Below are 15,224 nucleotides of genomic sequence, written 5' to 3' on the forward strand. Positions count from 1 at the left end.
GAACCCTTAAATGGTCAAGAAGCTGCGGTAGAAAATTCTAGAAAGACCCTCAGGTGGAATAGAATAAAAACCATCTATGGGAGTTCCCATCGTGGCTCAGCAGTAATGAACCTGACTGGTATCCATGAGGACACCGGTTTGATCCCTGGCCTCGCTCAGTGGGTTAAGGATCCAGCATTGCCGTGAGCTATGGTGTAGGTTACAGACGTGGCTTGGATCCCGTGTGGCTGTGGCTGTGGCGTAGGCCAGCAGCTGGAGCTCCAATTTGACCTCTAGCCTGGGAACTTCCATATGCCATGGGTTCAGCCCTAAAATAATAATAATAACAATAATAATAATAAAAATCTATAACCACAATGGTCACAGCAATATCTTATTTCATTGATTCAGCACTGTTTCTCAGGTTGTGATAGGCTATGCCATTGGTCTCACCAACTCAAGGCACAGCCAGAAGGCAGCGAAGAGACCAGCCTCTCTGTGGTTTCTGACAAGGAAAGGCCCTCCCCCCACCCTAAGCTCACATCTTATCCATCCCTCAAGGTCTGGCCAGGCTCATCTCATCCGAAGGTCGGCCCCCAGCCAAGCACCTCCAGTTTCAGGGCCTAAGCCTTGTAATCTCATGCTTTGTTTTCTGCCCAATCTCATTCTTAATTGGATGCTGTCATTTATTTGTCACTATTGTTTTGTCTCCTTTCTCCAGCTTGACTCCAAACTTATTTAGGGCCAGGATGGCTTGGGATGGGATGATTTTTTCCTTCTGGATGTGGGCACCGGGTGGGCAGGGGTGGCTGGGCTCCATTCTCATGGTCCAGCCAGACCCCCAACCCCACCCCAAGATGGGCATGGTGCAGGATCCAAGGAGGCCTTGCCTGTGCTCCCGTGCCAGGTCTTAGGCACATAGAAGCTCCTCAGGTCATCTCTCCAGACAAAACCATGGGTCTCTGTGTTTAGGAAATCCAATCCAATCACCAAATGGGCCATCCTGCTAAAGTACCCCCCGACCCCAGACCCTGCAGGGATGATTCTCTGGGTGTCCGGCCCCCACCCAGCATCTTCCCCCAGAGCCTTCAGCGGGCCCATGCCCTGGACACCATCTCCTTCCTAGCACTTCCGCCCCTGCCCCACTCCATCCTGCCTCCTTGGCTCTGACCGCAGAAGAACGAGAGGGATTGACTTTCTGGCAGGTACCGCCCCTCTCTGGCCTTTAGTCCAATTTAGCTTGACTAACTCTCTTCCCCGCCTCTCCCCGCTCCTCTCCCGGAAACAAAGTCCTGCAGGGGTTGGGGTGGAGGGGATCTAAGGAGCAGGGGAAGTAGCCCCAAGGCTGGGCTTGCTTGTCATGTGGTTTTTTTTCCAGGTTATACGCTGGAAAAGTGTGAAGTTCAATGGTAGACCTTGAGGAGCGTAGAGATGGCAGGAGAGGGGGCCCCCCTTTTTTATTTTATTTTTATTTTTGTCTTTTTTGCCTTTTCTAGGGTTGCTCCCACAGCATATGGAGATTCCCAGGCTAGGGGTCTAATCAGAGCCATAGCCACTGGTCTATGCCGGAGCCACAGCAACACGGATCCAAGCCGCATCTGCAACCTACACCACAGCTCACGGCAAGGACGGATCCTCAACCCACTGAGCAAGGCCAGGGATCGAACCTGCAACCTCATGGTTCCTAGTCGGATTTGTTAACCACTGCACCACGACAGGAACTCCAAGGGGGCCCCTTTTAGATGCTCTCTTATCCCCACCCTGCCCCGTCTCTCAGGGCTAGGCCCATCCCCTGGGTCACTACCCTCCAGGAAATCTAGGCTGTTGGGGAGCGCATGAGCCCCCATGAGACCCAAGTCTCAGTATAACTGAAACCCTAGGGCCAGATGTCCAACCCCTTCCAGAAGCCTGGCCCTTTGGAAGGTAGGGGATGGCGTGTGGGGTAAGCAGGTGACTGGGTTTGCGCTCTGCCTGGGTTTCAAATGCTTCTGCAAATAGAATTACCTGATAGCAACAGTGGACCAGGTCAGGCCACCCTTCCCGCTAAACCATCTACAGATGCGCCCCACAGGGATCCCAGCCCGCCTCCCTCCCAGGATGGCTGGGGAGATGCAAGATGCCTGACCGTCCTGAGAGCACGCTGGGGAGAAGGCCTTTGCTTTTGTGGGTGTTCCAGCAGGAGGATTCTCCCTTACCACCTCTGCTGGGGGCCTCAGGCCATGTCCCTTGCTTCACAGTGGGCTCTGTGTCCCCCCTTACCCCTGCCCACCCCCCACAATCCCATCCATGGGCTCTTTAACCACAGGGAGAGGAGACTCCCCAGGACTTCCATTCAACAGGCGCAGCCCCTGGCGCCTGGAGCTGGGGTCCCCTGTGGCTGAACCCCGTAAGACTACACCGTAGGAGCTTAGCACAGCCACCCGAGCCAGCCACGTTGCCTGGCTGGTCCCCACACTGCGGGAAATCCTCCTTTCTGGTCCCCCAGCCCGAGCTGCTTCCTTCTGAGGCCTGTCACTGCAGCCCTTCAAACCCATTTGACTGGGTTGGAGCATATCACACTGTCACCAACTCAGTTTTCATTAAGCGGCTGCTTCTCTGTTAGCCTAGCCAAGCAGAAGAACTCAAACACATGCACAAATTAAATCGACATCCAAACTCCACCAATATACAAAGCAATTTAAATGATATTCATTAGAGCGATGACAAGCCCTGATGAGGCTTTCAGGAGCCGGGTCCTTCAGCTTTTGCCGACTCGGTTTCATGGTCACTGAGGCGGAACTCTGGCGACTGTACCTCCAATTTTTTTTTTTTTTCCTAAAGCTAAGAAAATGACTCCTGCCTGTCACACCTACCTTCTTCTCTTCCTCCCTGCTCTGCCCAAGGCCCAAGGTTTCCCCAGCCCTGGTTTCTGGACCCAGGTACGGCCGCGAACTGGAGAGTCACATAAAGGAAAAAGCAGCCACCCTGACTTCTTTTTTCCATAAATGCTCCAATTAAAACAGATTTCAGTTTCTCGTAATTTCATTTCACTTGGCCTGGGAGATCTCTAACTCACAATTATGACGATCGTAAATGTGTCCAGGAATCCTGCTGTGGGGAAAAAAAAAAAATAATGGAAGTGAAATGTTGAAACGCAATAATTTTTCAAACTTAACCCTCCACATTTAAAAAGTCGTTTCCAAGTCCTATTTATATATTTTAATTTTTAAAGAGAGAGCAGGATGCCTCACTCCCGATTCCCTGCTGCCACCGGGCAGGGGGAGGCTACAGGGGAGGAGGCAGAAGCCTGGAGGGATTTGCAGGCTTGGGTGGGCATAGGACTCTCAGGCCTCACGTAGGTGGGGGGCTAAAAGCCACACTCGCCTCAGAGCTGCGTCTGAGTCTCCAAGTCCCGGGGAAGGATCCAAGCCCACTTGGGCAAAGAGAACAGCAAGGGACGGTCTGATGCATCGCCAGCGAAGGGCAAAGCAAGGTCATGGCCACATCCATCAGTTCTCTGGGCTTTGGAATTTGCAGCCCAGATAATATCCACAGCAGGCAGAATGATCAGCAACTTCATACCCTGATGCCTGCACTTCTGTTTATAATTTTATGCTCAAGGTTAATTACGTGTGTCCTTGGCTTTGATCAGAGCCATGAGCACGTGAGAATGTTGCCTGCACCCATGTTGGCCAAATCAGGATTCTTAGAAAGGCCCCTGGACAGAAAACACGCTTTCATCACTAAGGCCTCAGCTCTTAATTAGGAAAAAAAAAAAAAAAAAAAAAAAGCTTTCAGATAATGGTGGAGACGGCACTGTCCGATCGAAGTTTCTGTGATGTGGGCATGTCTGAAAGAGGAGCTGCTACCGCCACATGTGGCTACTGAGCCTTTGAAATGCGGCTAGTATGACGAAGGGACAAAACTTTTCATTATTTCATTCAAGTTTGAATAATCGCCTGTGGCTGGTGGCTCCTGTGTTGGGCAGCACGGGTTACAGTAAATAGCAGTGTTTCCTAATTTCTGAGGAGCTAATTGTGGATGTTAATCTCTGGGAAGAGGTCACCTTGCTTATCATCATTATCCTCAGAGATGATTTATTAAGAATATATTAGTACATGACATTATACAAAGGTGGCGGAAAAGCAGTCCCTCTGATCTTTTATCATTAAAATTTAATTTGGAAAACACCTGGCTCTTTGGACCAGGGGTAGGGCACTGACCCCTGAATGCTGAGCCTCCGAGAAGCTGTGATTTAAGTCACTCCTGATGCCCAAAGCCATGACCTGATCGAGTCACCGTCAGGCTATCCAGGACGCTCAGGCCTCTGACCAGCAGTTTGGCAGACCTGCTGTTCGGGCTGAGCAGGGGACATGGTTCCACACGGAAGGTGCTTTGGGATGCCTTTGGGATGCCTTTTTTTTTTTTCATCTTTTCTAGGGCCAAACCCACGGCACATGGAGGTGCCCAGGCTAGGGGTCGAATCGGAGCTGTTGCTGCTGGCCGATGCCACAGCCACAGCAACGTGGGATCCGAGCCGCGTCTGCGACCTACACCACAGCTCACGGCAACGCCAGATCCTTCACCCACTGAGCGAGGCCAGGGATCGAACCCGCAGCCTCATGGTTCCTAGTCGGATGCGTTAACCACTGAGCCACGACGGGAACGCCTGGGGTGGCTTTGAGACCATCATTGCCCACTGATTACAGGGTTTGGTGGCCTTTAAAATGCTCCCGTCAAATCCTTGGGGATAGAAAAACAGTGCCTGGGGGTCCAACAGCAACTCCCTCTGGCTCAGAGACACTGTGCGGAGTGGAGCCCTTCCCTGGAAACAAGACCGGGTTTGCTCCCCGGTCTACACAGACACCTCGAGTCCAGGCCTCGGCAGCAACAAGACAACACACACACTGGCAGGTGGAGTTTGGCAGGAGGAGCTTTCCTTCCCGGAAGCTTTATGCTAAGAGACAGAGCTGAGGCCCCCCCCAAAGGAGGGAGATGCTTTCCGAAGCTAACTATAGCATAGTTTGCAAAGGCTAGCACACCCTGGAATTGCGTGGGAGCACAAGCAGAGGTACCTTTGCTGCATCTCCGAGGTCAGCCGCGGGCTGAAAGGCATGGACTGGCACCAGGTCCCGGGGGAATTGCCTTTTCAGGTTTCCTTTTGCCAAAGATTACACATGCTTACTAATAAATCCCTACGGAGAAAAAAAGGTTAGTGTTTCAATTTACCCAAAGAATAACTATCCGGCAGAGCAAAAATGGTAATTTCTCCATTAGCTAAAAGGATAATAGCTATTATTTTAAAGTTAAAGTATTTATTATTAAAGAGTGGGGATGGGGTTTGTGTGTTTTCATTCTTGGTGATTGCTTCCTATAATACCAAGTGTATTATTTTTGTGCTAAATAGTCAACAGAATCAAATGCGAATGTAATTTTCCAATTTCAAAAGAGCCGTGCAGATGAATTTGAAAAAATAAAATCATTTGATTTTTTTTCTTTCTGTTAGATGACTTCGAAATCTCTGGAGACAATAGTTTTAACAGTGCATTTGTTCGATGCAGGCTTGTTTCCCATCAGCTCAGGTCCTTCTGCCACCCTCAGGCTTTATCTTCAGGGTTCTGCTCTCAAGATGGAGCTGAGCTCTCCCCAGAGCTTGTCAGGTAATAGGGCCTTTTTTTTTGTTTTTCCATTTGTTTCTTTTTTTTGTCTTTTGTCCTTTTAGGGCCGCACCCGCGGCATATGGAGAGTCCCAGGCTAGGGGTCGAATCGGAGCTGTTGCTGCCGGCCTACACCAGAGCCCCAGCAACGCCAGATCCAAGCCGCGTCTGTGACCTACACCACAGCTCACGGCAATGCCAGATCCTTAACCCACTGAGCGAGGCCAGGGATCGAACCCGCAGCCTCACGGTTCCTAGTCAGATTCGTTTCCACTGTGCCACAACGGGAACTCCAGGGCCTTTTTTTTTAAGTATTCAGTCACCAGGTCTGTGAAACAGTAGGTGGCCAGAGGGTGAGGGCAGCGAAGCCCACCCAGCCGGAGTGGTGTGCATTTGAGTGAAGCAATGCCTCCAAAGCTGCAGCAATCACAGCCCTGATCTCTGCTGGGGAGGTCTTTTCCAGCTAAGCCCCCCTCCACCTGAGGTCCCTGGAGAACCCGGGGGGAAAGCGCCTCCTTGATGGTTATCAATACATATTTTTTTCTTTTTGGAGACCGAAAATAGAACGAAGATGCCAGGGAGATCTGGGTCTTCATCATAACCAACCCTCTTTAACTATGTAAGATTTTGGTTAATTATAGAACTCTTGCTGCCTAAAACTTAAAGATACATCACTGATATTTTTGCTAAATGTTGACGGCAGCGAATAGCTAAGATGTGGCATATTGATTTCTTGTTGTGAAGTGAGCTGTTCAAGCTCCATTTAAGATTTTCATCTTGCATGTAGCCCTGAGCACATCATAGCACCATAAATTAGTTAAATTGCACATTTATCACAAATGTTATTTTAAGATACTGCGTAAATGTGATGGCTGGAAGATATACAGTAGGATTGCAACCAGCCTGGGCTTGGGCGGGGTGAGGTCGGGGTCACCTACACACCTGTGATTAAAACCTCCCTCGCTTGGCACCAGCCCTCCTCCTTCCTGGACTCATTTAAAGACCTGGCTTGGATGACCCACCCCATCCTGCACGCACACTCCCTATTAACACTATCCAGAGGGAACCAGTTTGCAACGACACGGGACTTGGAAGGCGACTTTCGATCTCGGGAAAATCGGGGCCATTCTGGGCTGTGAATGGAAAGCTCTTTGGGACTCTCCAGCCAGAAGGGGGTTCCAGGACCCTGGGAAATGGCCCTGCATTCCCAAAGGGGGGGGGTCAGCCCCGCCTCCTGCATGATGCCTGGTTGGGGGTGTCGCTTTGCATTTGCGATGACAACGATGATGAGGGCCCACCACTGCCCAGTTACTGGCTCCTCTGGAGGTAAAATTAATGTCTGGGCCCCCTTCCTATGAGCAGCCCTTTCCTGGCTCTGAGCCCCGGGAACCGACGTAAGCATCTAGCCTGCTACCTGCCTTGGTGATAGAGCCTCACTTTTATACCCAAAGTCCTAACGTTAATCCTGACGGTGAGGTGAGGACATGGGCAGGGCGTTGGGTTCTTCTCCCAAATGGTAGGAGGGGGTGGGGTTCCCACCATCCCTTTGCACAAATCCCATCTCCCTTCAAGCCACATGGGCCCTGGTGGTGATGGAAGTGTTGTCAGTTTAATCTGTTAGATGCAGGACTTTGGATTCTAATAAACCGATGCTATATTTAACCTGTGAAAAATTCAAGAGTGGAAATCTGGGCTCCGGGATGGGAAGATGCGGAAGGCACGGGAGGAGGGAGAGGGGTGTCTCTGTCCCCCCCTGAGTTCGGCTTCCAGGGGAAGCCGGTCCCAGAGAGACACGTAGGGGGGTCCCAAACCTCCTCCCAGGGAAGGGCCGCCAGGATGAAGAACCGCTCTCGGAAGGACTGTGGCGGCCCCCAGGGAGGAGATGGGGAAGGGGACCAGGCCTGCGACCCAGAAGGAAAAGCCCTTTCTGCCCGGCCCGAGGGGCACAGCCCAACAGCGTGCCTGCATTATTACCAGGCGAGAGCGAAGCCAGCACGGCAGTCCACACCTGCCAAAAACCCGTTTTAAACACTAGTGAGGTTCTCGCTCAAAACCCAGAGAGAGAGATGCATTGCCATTGCCGCGAGAAAGTAGAGCAGATAGAAATTTTGGCCTCATCTTGACAAAAAGGGGTGGGGACCCACGGGGTGGGGGGGACGACGTAGGCGTGTTGCCGAACATCTCTGAAAGGGCTTAATTTAAATTTTTAATAAAAGAGTATTTTTTTTTCACGTGGAGGTGTTTTATATATTACACGGATGTAATACATCTCTCATTTGTATAATTCTAGGTTAGGAGCTACGATTCCGCGTAACTGCAGGAGTAGACTGCAATATAGTAATAAAGGTATTTTACAACGTTACATGATGTTCCCGGGGTTTTGTTGGCATGATTTGCCGGGGCTAATAAAAGCTTGTGATTATCATATAAATGCTCTCCCCACTCCTCCCGTGGATGGGTTCGCCCCCCCCACCCACCCAGCCCTCCGCCCCTCGTGCTTGAGCACAAGAGAGAGAATGACCCTAGCATTCACCTGCCTGGCTGGGCTGCAGTTTTTGCTCCTTGAAAATCCCCAATCAACAGGATGGAATCGCCCGCCCTGTGCCGAGTCTTCCCAAAACCTTTTTTTTTTTCTTAAATCCCCCCTATCTGCCTCGGGCAGGGACTCAGGGCCCCGACGTCGGCTTCTCTCATCCAGATGGGAGACCCAGCTCCGGGGTCCCCTCCCGGGTCACCCAGTGGGACCGAAGCTCCACTCGCCATATCGGATATCATCGCCGTGCCAGTGGGAACCTAACCTCTGGGGAGCGTCTTCCTTTCTCTTCTGTTTTTATTCTTGGGGGAAATGCTGTCCACGCCGCCTCCGAGGGAGTGCTCGCTGCTCTCCAAACCCAAAGTTCACTAAACTCCCCTGATTTACGGGCCGCTTCCGACTGCCAGCACCTGGCAGACACAGCAACCAACTCAGTCATAAACAGATCGCATACAATTTAATTTTAATGTGCTCGTTAGTCGTAGCACATTGCAGACATAATTGTGAACGCAACACAAAATTATAGCAAAAAGACAATTTTAATGCTGCCGTAGAAAAGAGGGTTATATGAAGAGTCACATAATGGTGGTTCATTGTCAACAACAAAACAGGGCACAGAGTGTGTGACAGTGTCTGTGCTGTTTACATGCCAATATTTTATACATAGGTTTTCATATGGTGTCAGCTGTCAGTTACTTCTGCAAATTAACTGCCAAAAATGGAGAAGAACAGAATCACTTGGAGAGCCGGTAACCACGGGTTACCTTTCATAAGCCTAAAGATAAAGCTGCAGTGTGGGATCTTGGGAGAATAATTAGGAAGAACAAAACAGAAAGTTACCAATTGAAATAAAAAGGCATCCTACAATATGGAGTAGCAACCAAAAGGGCTTATAAATAAGTAAAAGAGGTTGTGTCACAGAATGCCTCGTGACTTTTAAGCAAAGTATTACAGTACAAACATTTTAAAGGCTTTATCAATGTTTAGGAAATACAGTACAAGTTCTCTCTCTCTCTCTCTCTTTTTTTTTTCTTTTTTTGTTTTTTCCGTTTCAAATAGACTTAACCCTTTGAGCACTGAGTTTATTTTGAGCGGGTTTGGTTTTTGTTTTTTTTTTTGATTTCTAATAAATACCTTTAAAAATCATCATGTGCAAAATAGTTATGATGCCTGCCATGGATGTATTTCCTGGCCTCGTTTATTCAGACTGCTCAAAACAAATGATAATATGATGCTAATAAATATGTATAATTTAAACATGAACCTCTATCAATATAAATGTACTGTATAGCAAAACAAACAATCATACTTTGCTTTCAGATAATGTTTCTGTATACTTTATAAATGCTATCTGTGGTATCTTCTGTATAATTTACAATGTTTGCATGTAAAAAAAAACAAAACCCATAGACCTTAAAAAAAAAAAGAAAAAGAAATATACACTATACATAGGCACGGCTTCTGCCCAGAGCATAGCAGGTACATAAAACACTGTTGCTATAAATGCAGGAAAAAAAGGTCATTTAACCACAATCACATTTTTCATAAGAGAGTCTGAAATCTATACAATATATACATCTATGTTTCAATGTGAAAATAATATTCTTTTAAATTTCAAGGCGTGTTATACCCCTGCAGACCTGCATAAATGGAGGTTCATATTATTAATTATAACTAAGCTGGTAAGGAGTTTAAAAAACAGAGCTTCATACATTATTATTATTTTATTTTATTTTTTTTTAACCAAATGAATGCAAAAGTGCTTCAAAGTACTCAGAGGGCTAAAGATGAAAGGGTGAAAAAAATGCCGGCACACTCAAGCCGCGTGGAAAAGTGTGCCCGATTTCGTCGTAAATGCTTAATTAAACTGTCTGTTAATGCATGCAGCTTGAAGCATCGGGCGATGCTCACAACTAAATCCCATTGACACAAAGTTCCAAACACTTACCACTGCGTTTTAACCTTCATATTTTACCAGTAACAACAGCTGATTATGCACCTCTATTAAACACTGTACAGTTATACAAAAAACAGTCCAGCCCAGAGTGTGATTCTCTGCAGTTAAAGGGAGAACATGTGCCAAGAACAAGACAGAGGGGCCTGAAGGTGCCTGCAACCGTTTGCCTCCAAGCAAATCACAGTCGTCTGAATCCAAAGCCAACGCTACTGCTTCTCTAGCTCGGAAACGTACAGGAGGTGATCCTCGGGGGACTTCCCGTGTGTTTTGCTGAGGTGAAGTTTAACCGCATGCTTGCTCGCAAAGGTCCGATTGCAGAGTTTGCACTGGTAGGAGGTCCCCAGGTCCTCCTCCGGGGAGGACGTCCCCAGTTTTTCCGACGGTGACTTGGTTTGTGCTATCTGATTGTGAATCTGTTCAGTGGACAGTTTGGACAAATCCCGTAGCCGGAAGCCCAGGTGGGACTCGAGGTGGCTGATGTAGGTGGAGGGAGTCCTGATTTGTGATGCGCAGTCATTGCAAAAGAACACGGGGTGGCCAGTGTCCAAGTTTTTGAGGAACTTTGTTCCACCTGTCCTTCGCAGCTGGTACTTGACGTTGGCCAGCCAGTGGCTGATGGTGGTCATGGAGAGCCCGGTGAACCGGGAGATGTGCATGCGTTCCTGGGGGCTCAGGTCCGACATGACGTACTTGCCCTCCGAGGTCTGCCGGAGGCTAGCGGCGAACTGGGCCTGGAGGATCAGCAGGTGCTGGGGGTTCCAGTTAGACTGGCGGCCCTTCCTCTTCTGCGCAGGCGTCGCCTCCTCAGCCTCCTCCAGGGTGGCGCCGTCCATGTCCGACTTCTCGGAGATGCTGGAAGGGGTGGAGGACTTGGACGCGTGGCTCTCGGTCAAGTTCTTCAGCATGTCCGATATATCGGACAGGGCGTTCTCGCGGAGCGGAGAGCTTGACATGAACGAGACGACGGCGGAGGTCTTTGCCGTGGTCGCTGTGGAGGAGGAGGTGGCCGGGGATGTGGACGTGGGTGACAAAAGCACGGAGCCCAAAGAGCCGCCTTTGTCATTCTTGCCTTTCGTCAAGTCGATGGGCTGGTCGTTGTTGACGTGGTAGAAATAGCGGTCCAGGTGGTCCGCCTTCTTGGACTGCAGGGGCGGCGGGGTGGCCACGGCCGCCTTCTCGGCCAGGCTGTTGCTCATCTTGAACAGCATGCTCATGGGGTCCAGGGCGGGCAGGGAGGGCTTGGCGGCCTTGCCCAGGTGGATGTTCATGACCGACTGGAGGGCACTCAGAGGGTTGACGAAGGGCTGTTCGGGCGGGTGGTCGGTGATGATGGCCGTGCTGCTGCTCAAGCCGCTGCTCATGGGCTTCGCCAGGTCCTTGCCATTCTCCAGCGGCTCTGCGGGGGGGCTCCCGTCCTTGCAGCCCTCCCGCTGGGGGCTGGGGCTGTCCTCCTGGCTCTTGAAGCCCCCGTCGCTGGATGCCTCCATCTTGATGGGCTCGCTGACATCGCTGCTGCACGGGGACGGGGTGGCCCGCTTGGGCGGGGACAGCTTGCCCTCGGGCTCCTTCATTTTCTCCTCGACTTTGGCAACTTTCTCGGTGACTTTTTTCACCAGCTCCTCCATGGCATGGAAGTTGGTCTTGGGCATGGGGGAGGTCTGGCTGCTGGGTGGAGAGACCAGGGTCTGGCTCTTGCTGGGGGACACGATGTCGCTGTTGCCATACATGGGCTTCAGGGGCCCACTCTTCCCCGCGGAGCCCAGAGACAGCTTCATCATGTTGGGGAGCTGGTAGGCGGCGTGGATGCTGGGGTAGCCCCCCCAGCTGGGGGTGCCGTTCTGGGCCTTGTTGATTGCCGACGTCACTGTGTTCTCCAGGGACTTGAGGATGTCGAGTCCCCCCTTGGGACTCTCTTCCAAGTCATTCTCCGTCAAATAGTGGTACTTGGAGGAGATGTCATATTTCTCCTCCTCCTCACAGGCCTTCTCCTTCTCCTTGGGCTTCTCCTCGGCGACCCCCTTCTCCTTGTCCGCCTCCTTCTTGACCTCGGCGATGAGTTTCGGGGAGGTGCTGGCGGGCGTGTTGGAGGGGGACGTGAAGGTGGTGGCGGCCAGGGGCACGGACTGGACCTTCTCGTCCAGCAGGGTGGTGATGCTGGGCGTTACGGGCGTCTCCATGATGGGCTTCCCCTTCTTCATGGCCGAGTTGGTGACCTTGATGAAGTGGCCGGTCACCATCATGTGGGCCGTGAGCTCCTGCAGCGTGTCGTGCGAGCTGCCGCACTCCATGCACTTGAGGATCTGGGACTTGCGGGCCTCGAAGTGCCAGGCGTAGCTGGCCCCGTTCTGGTGGCCGTAGCGGTTATTTGGCGTGATGTACGGGTTGGAGTTCTTCTGAAGCACGTCGTTCGTGTCGGCCAGGGCAGCTTTGGGGGTGCCGCCGGTGGAGTCCGGGGAGCTGGGCAGCTCCAGCTCCAGCGACGCCTTCTTCCGAGCGGCGGGGATGATTTTGGCGGCGACGGGAGTGACGGGTTCCTTCAGAGGCACTTTTTGGTAGTGTTTCGTTTTGATCATATGGACGCTCAGGTCCTGGAGAGACTCGAATGAGTGGCCGCAGTACATGCACTTCAACACCTTCTGGGCGTCCTCCTTCCCTTCCATCTCCAGCAGTGAGCGTTTGCGAGGCTTGGACCAGCGCTTGGGGTTGTTGTTGTCGGTCTCGTGGTTGTCATCGCGGTAATGCCCCGTCTCGTTCATGTGCACCGTCAACTCCACCAGGGTGTCGTAGGCGGCACTGCAGTCCTTGCAGCGGAACTTGCTGGCCCCGGTGAAGATGGAGCCGTAGAGCTTGCTGCTTTGCCGGTAAAGCTGCACCGTGCTGAACAGGCTGGGCTCTGGCAGCATGCGGCTCTGGGACACCTGCTGCAGGGTCTTGGCCATGGCGCTCTGATGCCAGTCGAAGCTCCCGCTGCCGCAGCTGCTGCTGCTACTGCTGCTGCTGCTGCTGCTGCCGTTGTTCTTCTCGGAGGAGGGCTGGTGCAGGTTGAGGGTGAGGTTGGACCAGTAGGAGTTGGACAGGAAGTTGTTGTACACGGCCTTCATCTGCTCCAGGCTGTCCGACACGGTTGTGTCTTCCAGCGGGACCGCCACCTCCTTCGTCTCCTCTTCGTTCTTGATGGAGCCGCTCTCGAAGTCAGCCATCCGGTCACTGGTCTCACTGATGTGGGACTCGCTGTCCATCTCATGGCTGGAGAACTCAGCCGCCGGGGAGTTCTGGTAGCTGGGGCAGGTCTTGCTGAGTTCCTTGTCCGGGCACATGTACTTGGCCGAGGGCTCCCCATCTGCCGGGCTCTCTTCTGGGTCTAGATCTTCGTCTACCAGCGCCGCAGCCTTTAACTCATCTGAGACGTAGGCTACCGTGGTGATGACAGGTGGGAAGGTGGGATGGTTTGGGCGGAAAGAAGAGAGACAGGGAGAAGGAGAGAAAGGAAAAAACAGCATTAGTAAATGTTGATCTTATGTAGGACGTTTTCTCGGCTCTCACGAAAACGCAGCAGGTAGATGGGCACATTTATTTGTAAAATTAAATAGTTAAAATGTGGTGTTTCTTTGGAGCAAAAAAAAAAAAAATCTGCTCTTCAAACATAATTTGCCACCTTATTCTTCTCAAGGGGCAACAGCTTGAAATTAAAACTAAATTTGAAATTAATGAAGCACATTCTGGAGGTGGCATTCATTTCTAAAGTAATAAATTACTTGTATCAACCTCAGAGACAGCAGTTCCTGTCTGTCAATTAATATGTCTTATGCTTCTCCTACCCCTAATGCATTTCTTAACAGACAGATTCACAATTTAAATTAAGCAAGCATTTTTTACTCATTACATTTTTTTGAGGCTCAATCTTTAATAAATAGAGAGTACAAAAACATCAATAAAATTTTTACCAAGTACAAAGAAAGTACATCAATTGCAATAAATTAAAAACAAGGTTTGTGGCTTCTTTTTTGTTTTGTTTTTTTCTCCTTTCTTCCTTCTGGAAAAGTAGGTCTCAAAACAGCCGCCAGTGAGTCTTCTACCAAGAGACAGGTGCCAGCTGGTTCCCGATGGGAGAGGAGGACCCTGATCTGCCACCACCCCAGCCCCGGTTCTGTCCCCTGTGTACACTCAGCCATTCCCGGCCACCGGCTCGCAAGCTATCCACGCAGAATTATGTCAGAACAAGTTCAGGAAAATTGGTATGCGGCGCTCATTCCTGCTGTATAAATATATACAAGACCTTCCAGTGGACCTTACAAATGTCAAAGTGTTTGCTCTTTAGACTACTTTGTCAATATTTACTCAGCATAAGCTTCATGGGCATCCAACAGGGATCCTGTCTTTTGGAAGCCATGTAACTGGGGATGTAAATTCAGCCTGCACTTCGGAGCAGGTGGAGGTGCTCTGCGCAGGGCTGAGCAGCTGTGGGCTCTGGAAGACGCATGCCGGAGATGCAAAGCCAGGAGAACACTTGGGTGAAGGGAACAAAGTGATTTTTTTTTTGGTCCATTCATTTGCATTCAGTGACTTCTGTTACTCCTTATGGGAGCCTGGCTAATGCTGTAGCCCAAGCTGGGCTGGCCTTGTCCACAATTAGGTGTGGCCAGCCCTTTAGTAAGGAGCAATGCTGAGCCAGAGGGGAAAGTGGAGAAAAGTAACTGCTTGTCAGTCCCCCAATACCTGTTGGCTTCCAAAGGCCAGTGGCTCATGGTGGCATTCCAGGCGCCTGGAATCCATAGCGCTCACTTCACGGCTCATTAAAGACGCTCAGGAAGAGTTCCCGTTGAGGCTCATTGGGTTAAGAACCTGAGGCAGTGTCGTGAGGATGCGAGTGTGATCCCTGGCCTCGCTCAGTGGGTTAAGGATCTGGTGTGGCCATGAGCTGGTGCTGTAAGTCACAGATGCAGCTCGAATCTGGTGTGGCTGTGGCTGTGCTTGTAGGCCGGCAGCTGCAGCCCTGATTTGACCCCTGGCCTGGGAATGTCCCTAGGCTGCAGGTGAGGCCAGTAAAAAACAAAAAACAAACAAACAAAAACACCTCTTAGAAAAGGAAAGGCAGCTTTGTGTCAGATTTGCCCCAGAT

At 50.8% G+C, this 15,224-nt stretch overlaps 1 protein-coding gene across 1 annotated transcript in view; it reads right to left on the minus strand.

The window, feature by feature from the left end:
* Positions 1-8,668: 8,668 nt before the first annotated feature.
* The window catches only part of TSHZ3 (teashirt zinc finger homeobox 3), a 78,990-nt gene continuing 72,434 nt past the window's right edge, over positions 8,669-15,224 (minus strand). The window contains exon 2 of the mRNA XM_047791896.1: positions 8,669-13,517. Coding sequence (XP_047647852.1) covers positions 10,312-13,517 — 3,206 coding nt within the window. The 3' untranslated portion in view covers positions 8,669-10,311. The remainder of the gene's footprint in view (positions 13,518-15,224) is intronic.

The sequence above is a fragment of the Phacochoerus africanus genome, chromosome 8, assembly GCF_016906955.1.
Source record: "Phacochoerus africanus isolate WHEZ1 chromosome 8, ROS_Pafr_v1, whole genome shotgun sequence".
Taxonomy (NCBI): domain Eukaryota; kingdom Metazoa; phylum Chordata; class Mammalia; order Artiodactyla; family Suidae; genus Phacochoerus; species Phacochoerus africanus.